This window comes from Urocampus carinirostris, chromosome 8 (assembly GCF_059441175.1).
Source record: "Urocampus carinirostris isolate Australia breed hairy pipefish chromosome 8, RoL_Ucar_1.0, whole genome shotgun sequence".
Lineage (NCBI taxonomy): Eukaryota > Metazoa > Chordata > Actinopteri > Syngnathiformes > Syngnathidae > Urocampus > Urocampus carinirostris.
Window position 1 is genome coordinate 19,353,777 of NC_142356.1, and position 15,874 is coordinate 19,369,650.

Sequence of the window (15,874 nt, forward strand, 5' to 3'; positions counted from 1 at the left end):
TATTGATGGCCCCAAAGCAGAGTGCACTCAATCTCCCTTGGAGACTGTTGATCTCTTGCTTTTTATTTTACATATTTTGATTTGTTTTTTACAGTTTTTGTCAGAGGATCTCTGTAAATTGGTTAAAATAGAATTGTAAAAAGTAATTTTTTTATTTTATGGTTAGAGATAGCACTGGAATTTATATTTTCATATATTTTATTGATTTGCATTTTCAAGGATCCTGTGCTGTTGTTTGACCATAAATCAGTTCTGTGTGTGTTAAAAGATCACAGTCTTGTATTTTGCAATTTATTATGTAGATCTGTAAATATTTTAATATATATTTCATGATTTTTTTTTTAGGGATCCCATCATTCACTGTGAATTTAATCAAAATAAATACATACATAATTGACTATAGATACAAAAATTTACCAAATGCAAAATCCTTTACCCGAATAAAGAGCTTTTGATACGTCACAAAAGCAAAGGACCAGATATCGTCGCTATCGAGTTTGTTTTTCAACCAAAAATATGAAAAGAAAAGATCCATGAACAGTGAAATAAGTTACAAGTTTATTTTTGCACTAAAAAGTAAGTAGTTTCACTTTACATTTTGTTGTGTTTTTTTAGGGATTCTGTGTTGCTTGACTTTAAAGTTGCTCGGGTGCAACCAGTAGGGGGCGGTGATGCTTCACATGACAACATTATGCCAGTTGTGTCATGAACCAGAACAGGATCAGGACCCAAACGCGTGACGTTTCTCACACAAGCCCTTTATTTTACGGGAAATGGGGAGTCATGCACGTTAGGCAGCAGTCTGCCGTGAAATTATAGGAAATGATGCGAAAAACATTGGAAAATGCAACGATTTCAAGCATTTACATTTTTTCTAGCACTTTGAAAAACCGTATCAAAATGTAAGCATTTTCAAGGATTTTAAGCACCCGTAACAAACTGAATTTACTGTGACTCACAATAAACATGTATTTAAAAACATGATTTTAAGCAGCAGAAAAGAGGTAGAAAGTTTAGGATCACTGTAATATTTGACCGTTAGATATCGCTGAATTGTGCCATGCAACCTTTAACCTTGTGCTACAAAGCACAAGGAAGAATACAAACTACGGACACGCAAACAGTTTTTCATTTCTTCCGATAGGCATTTGCTTTTGGAGGTACCTGTGGCGGCAAGATGACGGACAATCAAATCTACCTTAAATTCTAGACTACAAACCTCTACTTTTTCTACATTTTGAACACTGTGGCCTACATTACGATGCGGCTTATTGTTTTTCTTTTTCAGTGATGGTCGCAAGGGTGTTGGCGACAACTCTGGTTGCACGCGGATCCCCCCATGCTGCGGTGCCCGTCAGGCGCTCAACAAGCATATTATTGCATTTTATTATTCAATTTTTACTTTATTTTTTAAAGAAAACTTGGGCTTACACCAAAACCCCAACAAAGACCTATAAACAATCAAAGCATCAGTAGGTTTGACTCACGCTCTCGAGTCCCGTCCCCCACAGCGTTATCTGTGTGCGTCTCCAGTCGTTGCCGCCTGTCCTCCCCCACACGGCCGGACTGTAGCGGGCGCCCTTCTTAACAAAAACCTGCAACATGCCCACGTGGTGCCCTGCTAGCTTGTGGCGGAAAGACAGGCAAAGGTTGCCCTCGTTCCAGGGCGGGGCCAACGGGAGGACAAGCCTTGCCCCCCGTCCCGTCCTCTTGTTGCCCACTTCAGGGATGGTAAGATAGCGGCCGCCTGGAGAGAGAAACCAAGATTCATATTTATTTGTATAGCCGTTAACCATAAAAAGGCTGCGCAGACCAACATTATAACAGCCCATTATATGAAACCTACATGAGAGCAAGGAAAAACAAAAACCTCAGCATGAGGAAAGTAAAAAACCTAGGAAAGAGGCAATCCTCCTTCCAGGATGACCAGGCTGCAATGGATGTAAGACAGTTCCTGAGAAACCAATCCAATGTTTGGGAACAAGTTGCGAGCTGAACCAATTATTAACATTTCAATATTTTCAGTATTTATGATGAAAAAAATTGACATCTAGTTCTTTCTATCACTAGGGTAAGCTCCAAGACTTTCACAATTTAACGGGGCAGTTTCCTTCATTGGCACTACAGTTGGGTGTCATCTGCTTAGAAATGTCATATTACACTTGTAAAAAATAATATCACCAAGCATATAGTGAAAAGGAGGTTACCAAGTACTGAGCCCTGTGGAACGCCACAGGTAACACCTTCACATACATAATTTACTTTAAAACAAGTAGGCCCTTTTTTGACAACTGACTTACTTAAAATAAGACTTTATTGATAAAAAACAAACAGAATTTAATAATGAGCAAAAATACATGAACTATCATATAGATGCTCATTTTTTGTAAATACTAGTGGATAAAGAAATATGTATTTATTTAACAACACAGCGGTAGGCAAACTTTTTGATTTGAGGGCCGGATTGGGTTAAACATTTGTGATTGACGTATTTTATTTTTTGTATACGGTAATCCCATCACTTGGTTGAATTGCGCAGTCCAGGGGTTTCTAACCCTTTTTTAAATCAGAGCCAAGTTTTGTCACTAATTAGCGCAAAGCGCAAACAGTTTGAAATGCATTTCTGAAATAACAATTTATCATGTTATTACTATGTTGTTGCTGTGTTATTACCAGGTTGAATCGACTCAGTCAACCACTAATACATCATTTTACAAAAAAAAAATGACCCAGCATTGGGAAAATAACTAATAATTGAGTTATAAGCCACTAAAATGTGTATTTGGGACACCCTGCATGTAAAATTCTAATGTAAAATGAAGGCTGTGTACACAAAAGGAAGAATAATAAATAAACATAATAAAGATAAAAAAACTTTTGTCAAAATACTTTTTTCCATTGTGCTGCTTATTCCTGCCCACTAGGCGGCAGTAAAAGACATATAGAATTGTGTGTTATTTGATGCTCAATCACCTCCATCCACAAAATAATTGTATTTTAAATATGCTGTCTACATGTAAATATGTAACCCAAGAACACCATTATCCATCACTGATAACAACATAGTGAACATTGTTCATGAGATTAGATGTGGCACTCCAGGATTAACACATACAGGGTTTTTACACCACTTTCACGGACAACTTTAAGCACGTTTGTAGGACTTTCAAAGCAAATGTTTCCAATTTTTCGAGTAACATAAAAAATGATTATGTTATGAATTATGTATTTTTGATAGCCACAAATATATCTCTGATTTTGAGATATTGGGTAAATGCCAAATACATTTGCTTTTGAGACATCTCTCCCCATGTTGGGTAAAAATGACCGAAATATTAGCTTCCATTTTCAGTTGCAAGAAGTTCAAGCACTTCCCAATCCTTGAAAACACAACATTAAGATTCAAGCGATTTCAAGCACTTGTATGAACCCTGCACGTAATAAAGAGAAAATAAATAAAATTAATGTCAGGATAAATAGGAAAAATATTAAGAAGGTAGTACTTGGAGACTGGCCTAAGTTGTAACTGCATCGCTGATTTACATCAAATCAATTCAAATACCAAAATGTCACAAATCATCATTTCTTCTGCATCTCGTCGCTAATAAGGCCGAGATTGGGGTAAGCGAGGCCTTTCATTTACCTGCCGGATCAGACGTGGTCTCCCAGTGCACGTCTCCTTCCTTGTCCCGGATCCATCCGCACAGGCCGTCATCGAAGGAACAGCTCAGGAAGCCGGCATCTGACCGGTAGCAAGACGAAAAAAATATATGAGAGGCAGGAAAAAACAGAACTCAAAAGTGACAGTAGTAGCTAGGTAGGTCGGTCAGTCAGTAGATATCAACATCAAGCAGAGGCTTACCAGGGTCGTCCTTAGATTCGTCGGCCGTGTTCCCCAACTCGATGTCAAAGTCCAGCACAGTGTTGAGGTTGTGGTTCCGCGGGACTGAGGAAACAAACGGGATCACGTGAATACATTTAGGAGATTTGAGACCTTCCAATTGCCGCAATGTTGAACGTTGAGGTCACTCTAACAGGGAGATTGTTAGATTAGGCTTTTCGGATATTAGAAGAATTGAGATGTTTCACGAGGTTGCTGTGACTATGCTTGCTTGGTGCCTTCCTATCAACGAGACATTGTCCAGTTCGAATCAGTTAGGACCATTGGGTCACACATTGGTTCATTAGAGAGGCTGAGTCCCGCCCCCCTTGTGTGGGTGAGTGCCCAAGACACTATAGGATTGGGGACTTAAAAAGGTATCATGCTGCCATAGATGTGTATTGCTTATATACTGCGATTTATTCTTTTTTTGTCTGTTAATTAGAAAGGGGGGGGGAGAGATTAAAAGTTTATTCTGTTTTTAATATTGAACACCTGCAAATGAGATTTAATAGGATGCCAGTTTGTTATTTTGACCATCATTGGCACTGTTGTGAGTTGTTTGGACTATTATGTCATTGTCGCTATCTGCCAATCATGTGGATCTGCTTTCGTAACCAAGGAGATGTAATAAATAGAAAGGGCGCAGGGAAGGGTCTTTAGTTCAGGTTGGACTTTCTTTTCTGAATATTTCTCTCCCTGCCCTCTTTGCAATTTCAAAAACTATTGACGTCTTCTCTCCTTATTTTGAGTGTCTACTCAATTTAAAACTCGTCAGTTAGATATTTTGGTCTTGTTCTTAAAGAAGACATTAGACCTGCAAGTATTCGATTACACAGATAGAAGCCGAGTGTGCTTGCTTCAAGCTGTAAAAACAAGTTATAGTAGAACACCCCCCAAAATTAAAGAACCAAAATATTTTCCCAAAACAAAAAATAAAAAAATATATACTTACCTTAAACATTACCATAAAAAAATTACATATACGTGAATGGTATTAAATAAAAAAAAATACATTTTTAGTTATAATTAATTTATAAATATTATTATATCATACTTATAATGATGATTATTCATACATTTGTAGTTAATTTTTTACTCAATTAATTACTTCTTGTTTTATCCACTTTTAGAGTTACAGTTGTTTTGTGAGACTATTATTAGAGTACTTGAACTTTGAAAATCTTCTTTAAACTTCGCACATTCCAAATAATAACCAATGATAAAGAAGTCAAAGATTTTCACCAGATCTGTTTGCATGATTTAAGGAGACAGGCTAAAAATAATAACAGCAAGCCACTCGCATGCGCACAGCCTTTTCCAGACTCATTTGAAGTCTGATGGGTCCAACCAGTGAGTCATAAAATCCGGCACGGCGTTCAAATACCGAAACTGATGAAAGTTGAGGAGGAGGCCGGACTCTCACCAGAACCTCCAGCCATCCTTGGCATCTGGCTTTCAACGTAAGTGTGTGTGTGAAAGAATGTACCCAAACTACATCACCTCCTCCATTCCTTCTACTTAGATATCAGGCATCCGGTGAAAGAGCGTAAAAATAAAATGATCTAAGTTAAGGAAAGTGTAACTTGAACTCTGAGGCGAGATGTTGAAAATAGATATTGGACCGCCGTTTTTATTCGATGTGGGCACATACAGTGTAAATCTATGAAAGGCTGTTTGAGAGGTAAATCTTACTTGCTCTCACATGTGAAATCATACTATCACACATGCATAACTATACTTTTATACACATGAACAAACACTTACTATACTCTCACACACATATTACTATGCTCTCATTCACACACTACTATTCTTTCACACATACTAGTATTTTCTCACGCACATTCTATTATACTCCCACACACACACTACTATAAATTCTCTGACACACTATACTACTCTCTCGAACACCCACACACTACTATAGACACTCACACACAGTACTAAACTTTCTCACACGTAATTAAAATGTTTTATACACCTAGTATAATGATCACCTAACCTCTCTGATGTTAAAATTTGGGTACCTTTGTTAACTATGGCGATGCACGCTGATCTCATGTTGTACAGTTCGACGTCAAACTGGAGTTGATCCCAGTATAGGAGTACGTGTGAGAGAGTAGAGTAGTACATGTGTGAAAGCATTTTAGTGTGCATATTAGAGTACAGTAATAAGTGTAAGAGAGTATAGTAGTGTGCATATGAGAATATAGTGTGAGAGTAAAGTAATGTGTATAAGAGTATTATTGTATGTGTGAAAGAGTATTCAAGTACGTGTGAAAGAGTATTATAGTGTGTATGAAAGTATAGTAGTATGTATGAAAGAGTATAGTAGTTTTTGTGCATGATGTATGACTGTGTCTGCATGAGAGTAAAATTGCGCATGTATGAGAGTATGATGTTATATGTGAGAGCAAGTATGATTTACATCTCAAAGGGCCTCTTATATTTGTCCTCTAAAAATGGACAACTCCAAAAAAGATCCAGGAACTCCTTCAGAGATCACAGTTTAGCATACTGGATTAATTATTGCTAATTCAAAAAAAAAAGTTTTTTTAGACATTTTTTTTTCAAGAGTAAGCTCTCATTTATCAAGCACCTTGCTAATTGGCGGTTTTCCCAACAACTACAATGCCAACTTCTCCCATACAGAATGCTGATTTTGTTATCAACAGGCCGACCCAGTCCCTATCCCCTGCTGGCTTTCAAAAATAGCAAAGGTCCATAAATCGGGTGTCTATGCAGCCCGGGGTACTATAAATCTCGAGTTTATAGAAGCAACTTGAGGAACACGATTTTTATTTTGAGCGCCATTGATTAAATGCTCCTTGAAAGTATTGACTTTGATGAATAAGCATAATCGCAAACGTATTTAAAGTGTGTTTGGATTAAATTATTTTCGGAGCGTTTCATGTATTGATTTATCACAAAATGCATAATGTAATAGTTATAAATGTTATACTACTCAACGTAAGGATCAGATTTTTTAATTGGCAAATGGTTTTGATTACAGCAGAGCACCCAGCTCATGGTTCAACAGCCTAACTATAAATGTGCATTAATTTACAGAACTGCAGAGAGTGCCAGGACTTAAGTGTGCGATATTAATTCATTAGAGCAAGCAGTGCATCTTGTTACAATTTGGGACAACTACACCTTAAGGAAATACACTCATTTATTCATGTTGAACTGCATATTTTTGTTTAACTTAAAAAATAATTTCAAAAGAAATTTGGGTGCGTGTTAAACACAAGGTTTTGTGCAATGATGATCAGAAGAAAATATCATATGAAAACATTGCAGATCAATTGCAGAAAATGCATGTTATTTATTTAGTACTTATTCTTTATAATTATATTAAATGGTCAATGTAGTATTATAAGACACTGCGTCTTCAAGTCCAACATTTTGAACGGTTGTTTTACAATCTTCTATGAGTTAAGTTGAAACAAACAAAAAAAAAAATCAGGAAAAAAATGTTTTCCATTAGTTGAGAGTTGAACTGATAATCCATTGGGACCACAATGGAGGCTATTAAATGAGGAAAAGCAGTAAAACTACAAGTCTTTAGGGTGTGGCATTTTTATTTTTCAATACTATGAGTGATTAGGTAATCAGAGAAGAAATATTGTTAATTCTAATTCCTGTGTGTATTTAATTAACTGTAGAAATAGCAAAATACAATAGGTCAGCCATTGAATGTTTTTTGTTTACAATTTCATAACTCATATTTAGTTTATAATAGATAAAAAGAAGAGTCTACTAATTTACCTGTTTATTTCAAAGGTTGGAAAAAGTTTGAGCTTTACTAGTTAAAACGCTAACGCTAGATCGTTTGTGCTCGCTGTCTGCAACGAAGACAATCATCGACAATTTGCACCGCATGATGAAGGTTCATGAAAAGTTCATTTGTTTTTTAAATATGGGACACCCGCAAATTTCATAGAATGCCAGTTTGTTATTTTGACAATTCCATCATTGTCATTATAGGCCAATCGTGTTGCTGTACTTTGATTACCACATCCTTGAAGGCGGATCTGCATTTGTGTAGAGTATTCAATGTTTGGAGAGAATTCTGTTTTGCAATGTCAGAAAATGATCAAACAATGTCAAACTGAGTACTGTGTTTTAAGTCAATCACATAGATATGTTATCTGACTGATACTGGTGGACTGTGAGGTTGGGGAGAGGGGCGTTAGCTTGCATTTGCGGGTCAAAGGTTGCCGTGACAACTCCACCACAGGGGGGGCGCCCCTCCCAGGAGACCGGAACCAAGAGCTGGTTCACGTCTCACTTCTCAAGGGCAATCTGAATTTGGCCAACAAGAAGGCAAGAGGGCATATCCTAGGAAAAAGAGTTGGACCAAAACCCTGGCCGGTGCTGACCAAGTCTCAGCTCAACAAGCAGTCAGAGAAATTTGCCTAGTTAGCAGCCAAGCATGATCAAGCTAGCGGCCAAACCGGTGGGACAAACCCAGAGAAGCCTCAAGTCACCATCAGTCAACCTCTGCTTCAACACCCTGCATCCTGTGGTCCTCGTCCCAAACGGGTCTCAAGCCTACCAGGATTCCTCATTGCTCTACAGCCGAGGAAACAAAGACTGGGCCCCCATCTTCATCAAAGCAGATTTTTGCAGAACATCTCATTGTTGCTAGGTATTGGTATGACTTAAAAGGGGGATCTCTATCAAAATACAATCATGTAATAATCAAGCCAACATTGTTGTATGTCCAAATAGTGCCAGTTTAAGTTCTCAACTTCCAGTTGTCATATTTCTTATTAGTGTTTTGTGTTTTATTCAAGTTTCTTCAGGAGATGATTAGTAAGAGACAAGTCTATACTGTAAATCCATGAGTGTGTGTGTCTTGCTTAAAGTATATTAAACTATCAAAACAGTAAAAATAATTAACCTAAAGTGTGTGTACCCACCCTTCAGAAAAACTAAACAAGGTTTTCATCCGATTTCCTGACATAATGATCCAAAAACGTAAGTGGTGCTCCAGAGAGGTGAAATGAGTTTTGAAAAGAATAAACTCTGCTTTCTAATTCAATTAGTCAATACATCGTTTGTTAAAATAATTTATTTACCACCCATATTCGCTACATTTGTAACATAGGAGATTTAATTAAAAAAGAGCTATACAGGTTGGTCTTTTTATCCGAAGGTTTCTTTCCTGGTCCTCTTTGAGAGATCAAAAAACATTGATGTCTTCTCTCCTTGTTTTGAGTGTGTACTGAAGTTCAAGAACGTTCATAATATCCTTTCGCACTGTGGCTTGAAGCTCTTTCCTTTCATTTTGCAAGAGATATACGAATAACTGCACAGTGGGGAAGTCTCCTCCAAAAAGAAGGTAGTGAAAGTTGTGACTTGCAGACAGCTGCTAATGAAATCCTCTCTCCGCTCCCTCCCCAACACCTACGTTTCTAATTACGGACCACCATCTGCCCACGCAAATTCCTCACCTGCGACAACCAACTTTGTTTTGATTGAACTCACTTTAATTAAATCATTTCATCGGTGTTTGTGTTGCCTAACTGCCTCAGATCCTAATTTCTACAAAAAGGAGTAACACATAAACATAATATTTTTCAACCTGTGTATTTCATCATGACAAATACATTTATTACTGGTAAAGGTACCGTAAATTCCGGACTACAGAGCAGTCTCAAGCTCAGATTTAAGAAACAAACTGCATTTTGTCTTAGTACAAGCAGCACAGGATTTTAAGTCGCCGGCTTAAACAGCCGTAATAATGAGCTGATTTACGTCAATTTCTTACATTTTAACCACGTGGGGAATTTGGCGTCACCTCCTCGCCCCTTCTAATTGGCTCAGGTCACGTCTTTTCAGATCACGTGACTGTTCAAGAAGGCAATTACAAAGACGAGCACATACGAGTCATACCTAATTGGTAAAATGGCGGCGCCCTCTGTTGGCTGCGGCTGCATCGGCTCGCTACAACGGGTCAGGTGTATCGACATTTCGTTCTGTGTACATTGTTACAAAGAATGACAATACAAAGGAAATTATTATTATTATATTCACTATTGCACTGAAAGGAAGCGCCAATGAGGGCTTTGTCACGCTAAATGTGAGCCCAATGTTCTTAAAACCCAGGGCAACCATCCTGTGGAGAATAGTCCCAGAGTGCAACCCAAACTTGATTTGGTACTGTTGTCATTGGTGTTTGGCGCTGTGATGGACCATATTGGATTCATTTGTCATTGTTCCTCAAGAATAAAGGAAACTGCAGCCACCTGACAATGACGCCGATAAAGAGAAGTGTGGCATAGAAAACCTCCACCGCTATTCAATTCGGATGTAAAAATTGGGGACTTAATTTGTGGGGAAAAAGTTAAAACATTGGGAGTACTTTGTAAATATTGAATAGCGTACTTTACTGGTAAACTATATATTACATGAACAATGTAAATTAAAAACATGGACTAATTTATCTCGAAAGGTGTCATCAATGTTTCCAGATATCACCGCGGTGTTTTGAAATTAGAGCACATGCGTTGTGGAAAAGAGCAGCTTGCCATTTATTTCGTTGCTGCCATGGAGGAAAAAAAAAAAAAGGATAAACCGCATCATATGAAATGTCAGAGTGTTTAAAACAACAGCGCCTTGTTGTCTGAAATTTACAAAAGGTAAGGATGTTGGCTTGTGAAAATCTAATAACACAAACCATAAAGGCAAACCTCCGTGTTTTTTGGGTTAAATGGGTCTTGAGACCTTTTCTGTTATAATTTGTGGTGGACCCAAACGTTGGGAAGCAGGAACCAAGGAAGAGTGCAAAAAAATGCTAGTATCTAATCACATAATACTTAACAAAGTAACAAACAAATGACAGTGTTCTCGTTTGACCGCGTCCCTGGGTCCTAGACGCATCATTTTTGCTGGGGACGCATAGTCTCAAATCAACATGCGTCCCCGGGACGCAACTTTTTTGACACAAAATTGTCATTATTACCCGACTACATTTTTTTTTTAAACAAAGATTTACCGCACTCCAAACTTTTCGTCAGGCAGATCCGGCAGATATTGTTTTGGTCTCGCGGTTCGAGTTTTTGTCTGCACACCGATCTCGAGTTGTGTGGTGAAAAGCACGTCTCTTTTTAAAGAACCGGCTTTTTCGGCTCAACTCATTGAAGAGAGCCAGCTCTCAAACGGCTCACTTGCTTTAAAGCATTATATTACGAATGTTTATGTTGTATAAAGAAGTTAAGAAAAAAAGGAAGTATAAAAGGAGAAAATGAAAAAAAGACAGGTTTGTGGTTATCCCTTTAATCGGTATATTACCAACAATAATTTGATGCAGAAAACAAATTAATAATTTGATGATTAAAACTGAATGAATATATAGATTTTTATTATATATAATTTTCCACGGGTCTGAGCGTTCACACAGTCGGTGAGCAACGCTTGAAACAACAGTGAGCCACCATAATCCCAAGTGTGGCAAGATAATTACTTATCAAACAATAATTGGAAATTATTTGAATGTAACACAAACTTTTTTTTTTTTTTTTTTTTAAATTCTTTAAAAAAAAATCTCATTGTGTTTATTTTTTCCCAGCTGTTACTTTTTTCTTTTTGTTCTCCATTTACTTTTTTCCTACATTTCTTTTTCTTTTTTTCTGGCTTTTTTTTCTAATTTTTTCCTTCTTTTCACTTCCTTTGTTTTTTTTTTTCTCAGCTTTTCACTACTTTTTCATTTTGGTATTTTTTTATTTTTTGTTCTATCCCCCCTTTATGTCATTTTGTGCATAATTTTACTTAACATTTGATCATGTTGGGATTAAAGAACAAAAACAACCTGAGGAGCTGTTTAGGACCCGAAAAAGACGGTTCCTTTTTAATGTCAACATACTCTACTAACTTTACTCAACTTCGCTCGACTTCAAAATACCGCATTTGGGACAACACGTCAGGGGAACCCGTGTATTTTTACCTTCATGCACTGTAACTTTGACTTAAGTCGCTTCTTAATAAGTAATTTTGAGCCTTCATTTTTGTGCACTGGCTAGATTTGCTTGTGCGCCGAGAATGTGCGAGCAATGCGCAATTGCGCACGCGCGCAGCTTAGAGGGAACACTGGTTGGGACCCATAGATTTTTGAGCATGCGAGTCCCCAGGACTCATCACTTTTCAGACGTAAAATGAAGACTGAAATGGTCAAAAACAACAATAAAATTGCCTAAACCAGAAAACCAAAAACAAACCTCAAAAACTAAGCACGAAGTGGGAAAAGGTGATGGCGGTACAGATGGTGGAAAATGAGGACGACCCGACAACCGGTGCCGTCTAAAATGCCCTTATGAAGGCTTTGGGTAATTAGGGACAGGTGTGAGGTGATTGGACACACCTGTCCCAATTCCAAACCCATAAGGCGCCCTCTGGTGGAAAAAGGGCGCACCAGACCCCAACATTTTCTGTAGATCTCCTTGTAATCAACTTGCCTCTTTAAATCTTTTAAAAATAATCAAAAAGTGTTCTTTATCCTGTAGATCCCCATTTAATTGTATGCACCTTGTAAAAGCAACCCTAATGTTTGAAAAGAGGTTGAAACTATTCTATCCAGGATTTAATCACTGAACAATTTCACTTCATTTTTTAGTGAACTTAATAGCTCAAACGGTGAAAAGTGCTTTACTGCCCATCTCAAAGAGTAGAAGTACCTAATAGTGCTTTAAAATTCTACCGCATAACCTTTATTAACAAAGTGGCTTTTAAAGTGGTGTGCTGCCTCTGAACAACTATAAAATTCGCTATTCTCTAAATGGGACGCAATTCCACAAAGAGCCATAAAAGTTATAGTTTATAAATTCATGCTGTAGGGCACATGTGTCAAACTCAAGGGGCGCGTGCCAAATGTAACCCGCCACTTAATTTTATGTGGCTGCCGAGGCAATGCTGACAGAAGAAGCACAAGAGAAAAGGGTCAAACAATGACTTGCAGTTTCAAATATGTCCACTTGATGTCGCCAAGGGTTTCAAACTCGCAAAGCATCCACAGTAGCGGTGTCTGCTGACTACCATTAATCAACCAGAGAACATTGAAGACAAGCAGTACGAAAAATAAACAAAGAAGAAACTTAAAGACGCTTTACCCTTTTTTAACAATAGATCTGAAATGACGGGGCGGCAGTAGCGCAGGAGTTAGAGCGCTCGTCTTGGGATCAAGGGATCCCAGTTCGAATCCCGGCTTGCCCGTGTTACATGTCGAAGTGTCCTTGGGTAAGACACTGAACCCCTAATACCCCCAATAAGCAGGTTAGCACCTTACATGGCTGCAAGGCCGCTATTGGGAAATGTGGAGCACATTGTAAAGCGCTTTGGGAAGTCATTGACTTGAAAAGCGCTATATAAATGCAGATCATTTCATATTTTCATTTCAAATCAAAGTTCACATATTAAGGTAAAGTAAGCATGTGTTACCAATACCCAACTGAGTTCAAAGAGATTTTATACTTTCTGTTTTTATCTTACTTTTAGCTATGCTGTTTCGGGACGCGCAACACATTAGGTGGTATGAAAAGAGGTGGAGCGTTGTGTGAGTTTATGCTCATCATCACAGTTTTTTGTTAGTGTGTCATGATAATAGTAAGTTAAAAAAGGCCCGTTTCAAATACAGTCCAAATGCCGACCCAAACCCCCAAAAGAAGAGTTTATTAGAGCGTGTCTATAAATGCACATACTTGAGCAATGAGCTGACTGAGGTATGACTTTCAAGTCAAGTCAAATTTATTTATATAGCCCTTAATCACAAAAATGTCTCAAAGGACTGCACAGGATTCCAATTACAAAATTACACAATTACCTGATCTTAAACCAGCATGCAGGCAATGAACAACTCAAAAACCTCAGTGTGAGGAGAAAAGAGAAACCTTGAGAAAGGACCTCACATGTGGTAATCCCCCTTCCAGGATTGACCAGGGTGAATTACAATTAGCATTACTGTACACATAAAACTTTAAACCAGGAGATGGCAGAAGAGAGTAACAAAGTTTCTAAAATAAGTTTCCCTGAGTTCAGTGCAGCGGAAAATAATTCAATTATTGTTTTTACTAATCCACAGTTGATAAACACTATAAGACATTAAATTTTAGCCAAGGAAAAAAGTAATGAGGAAAAAAAACCTTTTAATAATAATTTTATAATCAAATCTTACTTACATGAATCCTAATTTAATTGTGAGCCTCCAAAAAGATGCTCAGCCCTCTAGTAAATTCAAGAGTCCGTACATGGCCCCTGAACTAAAATAAGTTTGACAGCCCTGCTGTAGGCAGAAAAATAAAACCCAACTTACTGTGTACATCTCCCCGTTGCTTAGTGATGTCTTTGTGGATGCTGTTGTCCACAATGGTCACCTGCGGCGGTGGAGGTGGTGGCGTAGTCGTGGTTGGGGCTCTCCTGGTTGGGGTCACCGGTTTTCGTGTGACGTAAGGTTTGTGGGTGCTTGCAGGTGGCCTCCTGGTAGGCACAAAAGGCTTCCGGGTTGTAGTTGGGGCCGCAGTCGTCGTGGTTTTCCTCGGAAGCGGCGTCGTTGTGGTGATCGTTGTAGTAGTTCTGGGGGCCAGGGTGAAAAACCTCCTGGGGGTCAGTGCCGGGCGCAGCGTGGTCGTGGTCCTCCTTTGGTCGACGTCAGGCAGGTGGTTGTGGAAGCTTGGGTGCAGAATCCCCGGTCTGGGAGGTTCTATGGCCACCTTGGGAATGGCTGCAACGACAAGAACGTGCAGATGGAGCGTTAACAAGTAGTGAAGGACGTAATGAGGCAGACAATTGGCCCTTAAGTGTTGTAATGATGCTTTTAATATGCATCACGATGCTTCCCTCAAACCTGCGATGTCCCCCGAATGGCTCTTTAACTAAAAATCACAGGCGTGGGTAGTTTCGTAAAGCATAGTCACAGGGCAACTGGAACCTTGCAGATTATAGGGGGTGGTAATAAAAACAATCACAAACAAAAATGATCTCTAATGTTAAACTGAGTGTATTGAATCAACATTTTAACCCAGAACTTAAAAACTTAAATCCGGGAAAGATTGAATTACACATTTTTCTATACTTAACATTTCCATTCAAATCAAGGTAAGGGTTTTGTATATGTTAGAGCAGGGATCTCCAATGTGGTGATTGGAGGCCCCATATGTGTTTCTCAACTGGTCTGAATTGAGGACCAGCCATCCATCCATTATCTGCATTATCTTATACTCAGTAGGGTCCCAGGGGTGCTGGAGCCCATCTCAGCTATCATCGGGCAGTGGGCAGGGGACATGTTAAAATGTAAAATTCTATTCTATTGGTCTATTCTATTGTAAGCATTTTAAGTGACAACTATTGTTGAATATGTGCAGCCATGATTAAAATAGTTTATCGACAACGTAAACTATGATCTCATACCAACAAAAAATTTGCAATGTATTCATTTAGTATCCTTCATTATGAATTTCACATGTTACAATGCCAATAAATTATATTCTATTTTTCTATTCTATTGTAAACATTGTAAGTGACCAACGTTGTTTAGTACGTGCGGCCATGATTAAAATCATTTATCAACAACGTAAAACGTGAACGCCATACCAACATAAAATGTACCATGTATGCATTTAATATCTTTCAAATCCCTATTCATCATCAGATATGCCAAAAAGTTGTTTATTAATATCTTTCAGGACAGCTTTCTGTTTTCTCCATTCCCATTAGTCTCTGGTACCATGACTGTAGATGATGAGATAAAACCTAATGTATTTTCATATGCCCTCTATATCAATAATGTTAAGGATTTGACTTTTGTCACTGTCGCGGCGCAGGTTTGATTCCTGTTGCACACATCCATCTATTTTATGTGCTCCTTATCCTCACTCGGGTTGCGGGGGTGCTGGAGCCCATCACAGCCATCTTCGGGCAGTGGGCAGGGGACACTGAGATACATACTAGTCACTCGCTCATTCACACCTAGGGCCCATTAACCTGATGTTTTTG

The 15,874-nt window shown here is 38.3% G+C and overlaps 1 protein-coding gene across 4 annotated transcripts in view; it reads right to left on the reverse strand.

Annotated features, from left to right (window-relative positions):
- Positions 1–15,874, reverse strand: part of npnta (nephronectin a) — a 79,021-nt gene that overhangs the window by 1,859 nt on the left and 61,288 nt on the right. For all 4 annotated transcript variants that reach the window (XM_088341874.1, XM_088341872.1, XM_088341873.1 and 1 more), the window contains 4 exons: positions 14,196–14,603; positions 3,863–3,946; positions 3,644–3,742; positions 1,488–1,747 (listed from right to left, as the gene is read on the reverse strand). In XM_088341874.1, coding sequence (XP_088198000.1) covers positions 1,488–1,747; positions 3,644–3,742; positions 3,863–3,946; positions 14,196–14,603 — 851 coding nt within the window. The remainder of the gene's footprint in view (positions 1–1,487; positions 1,748–3,643; positions 3,743–3,862; positions 3,947–14,195; positions 14,604–15,874) is intronic.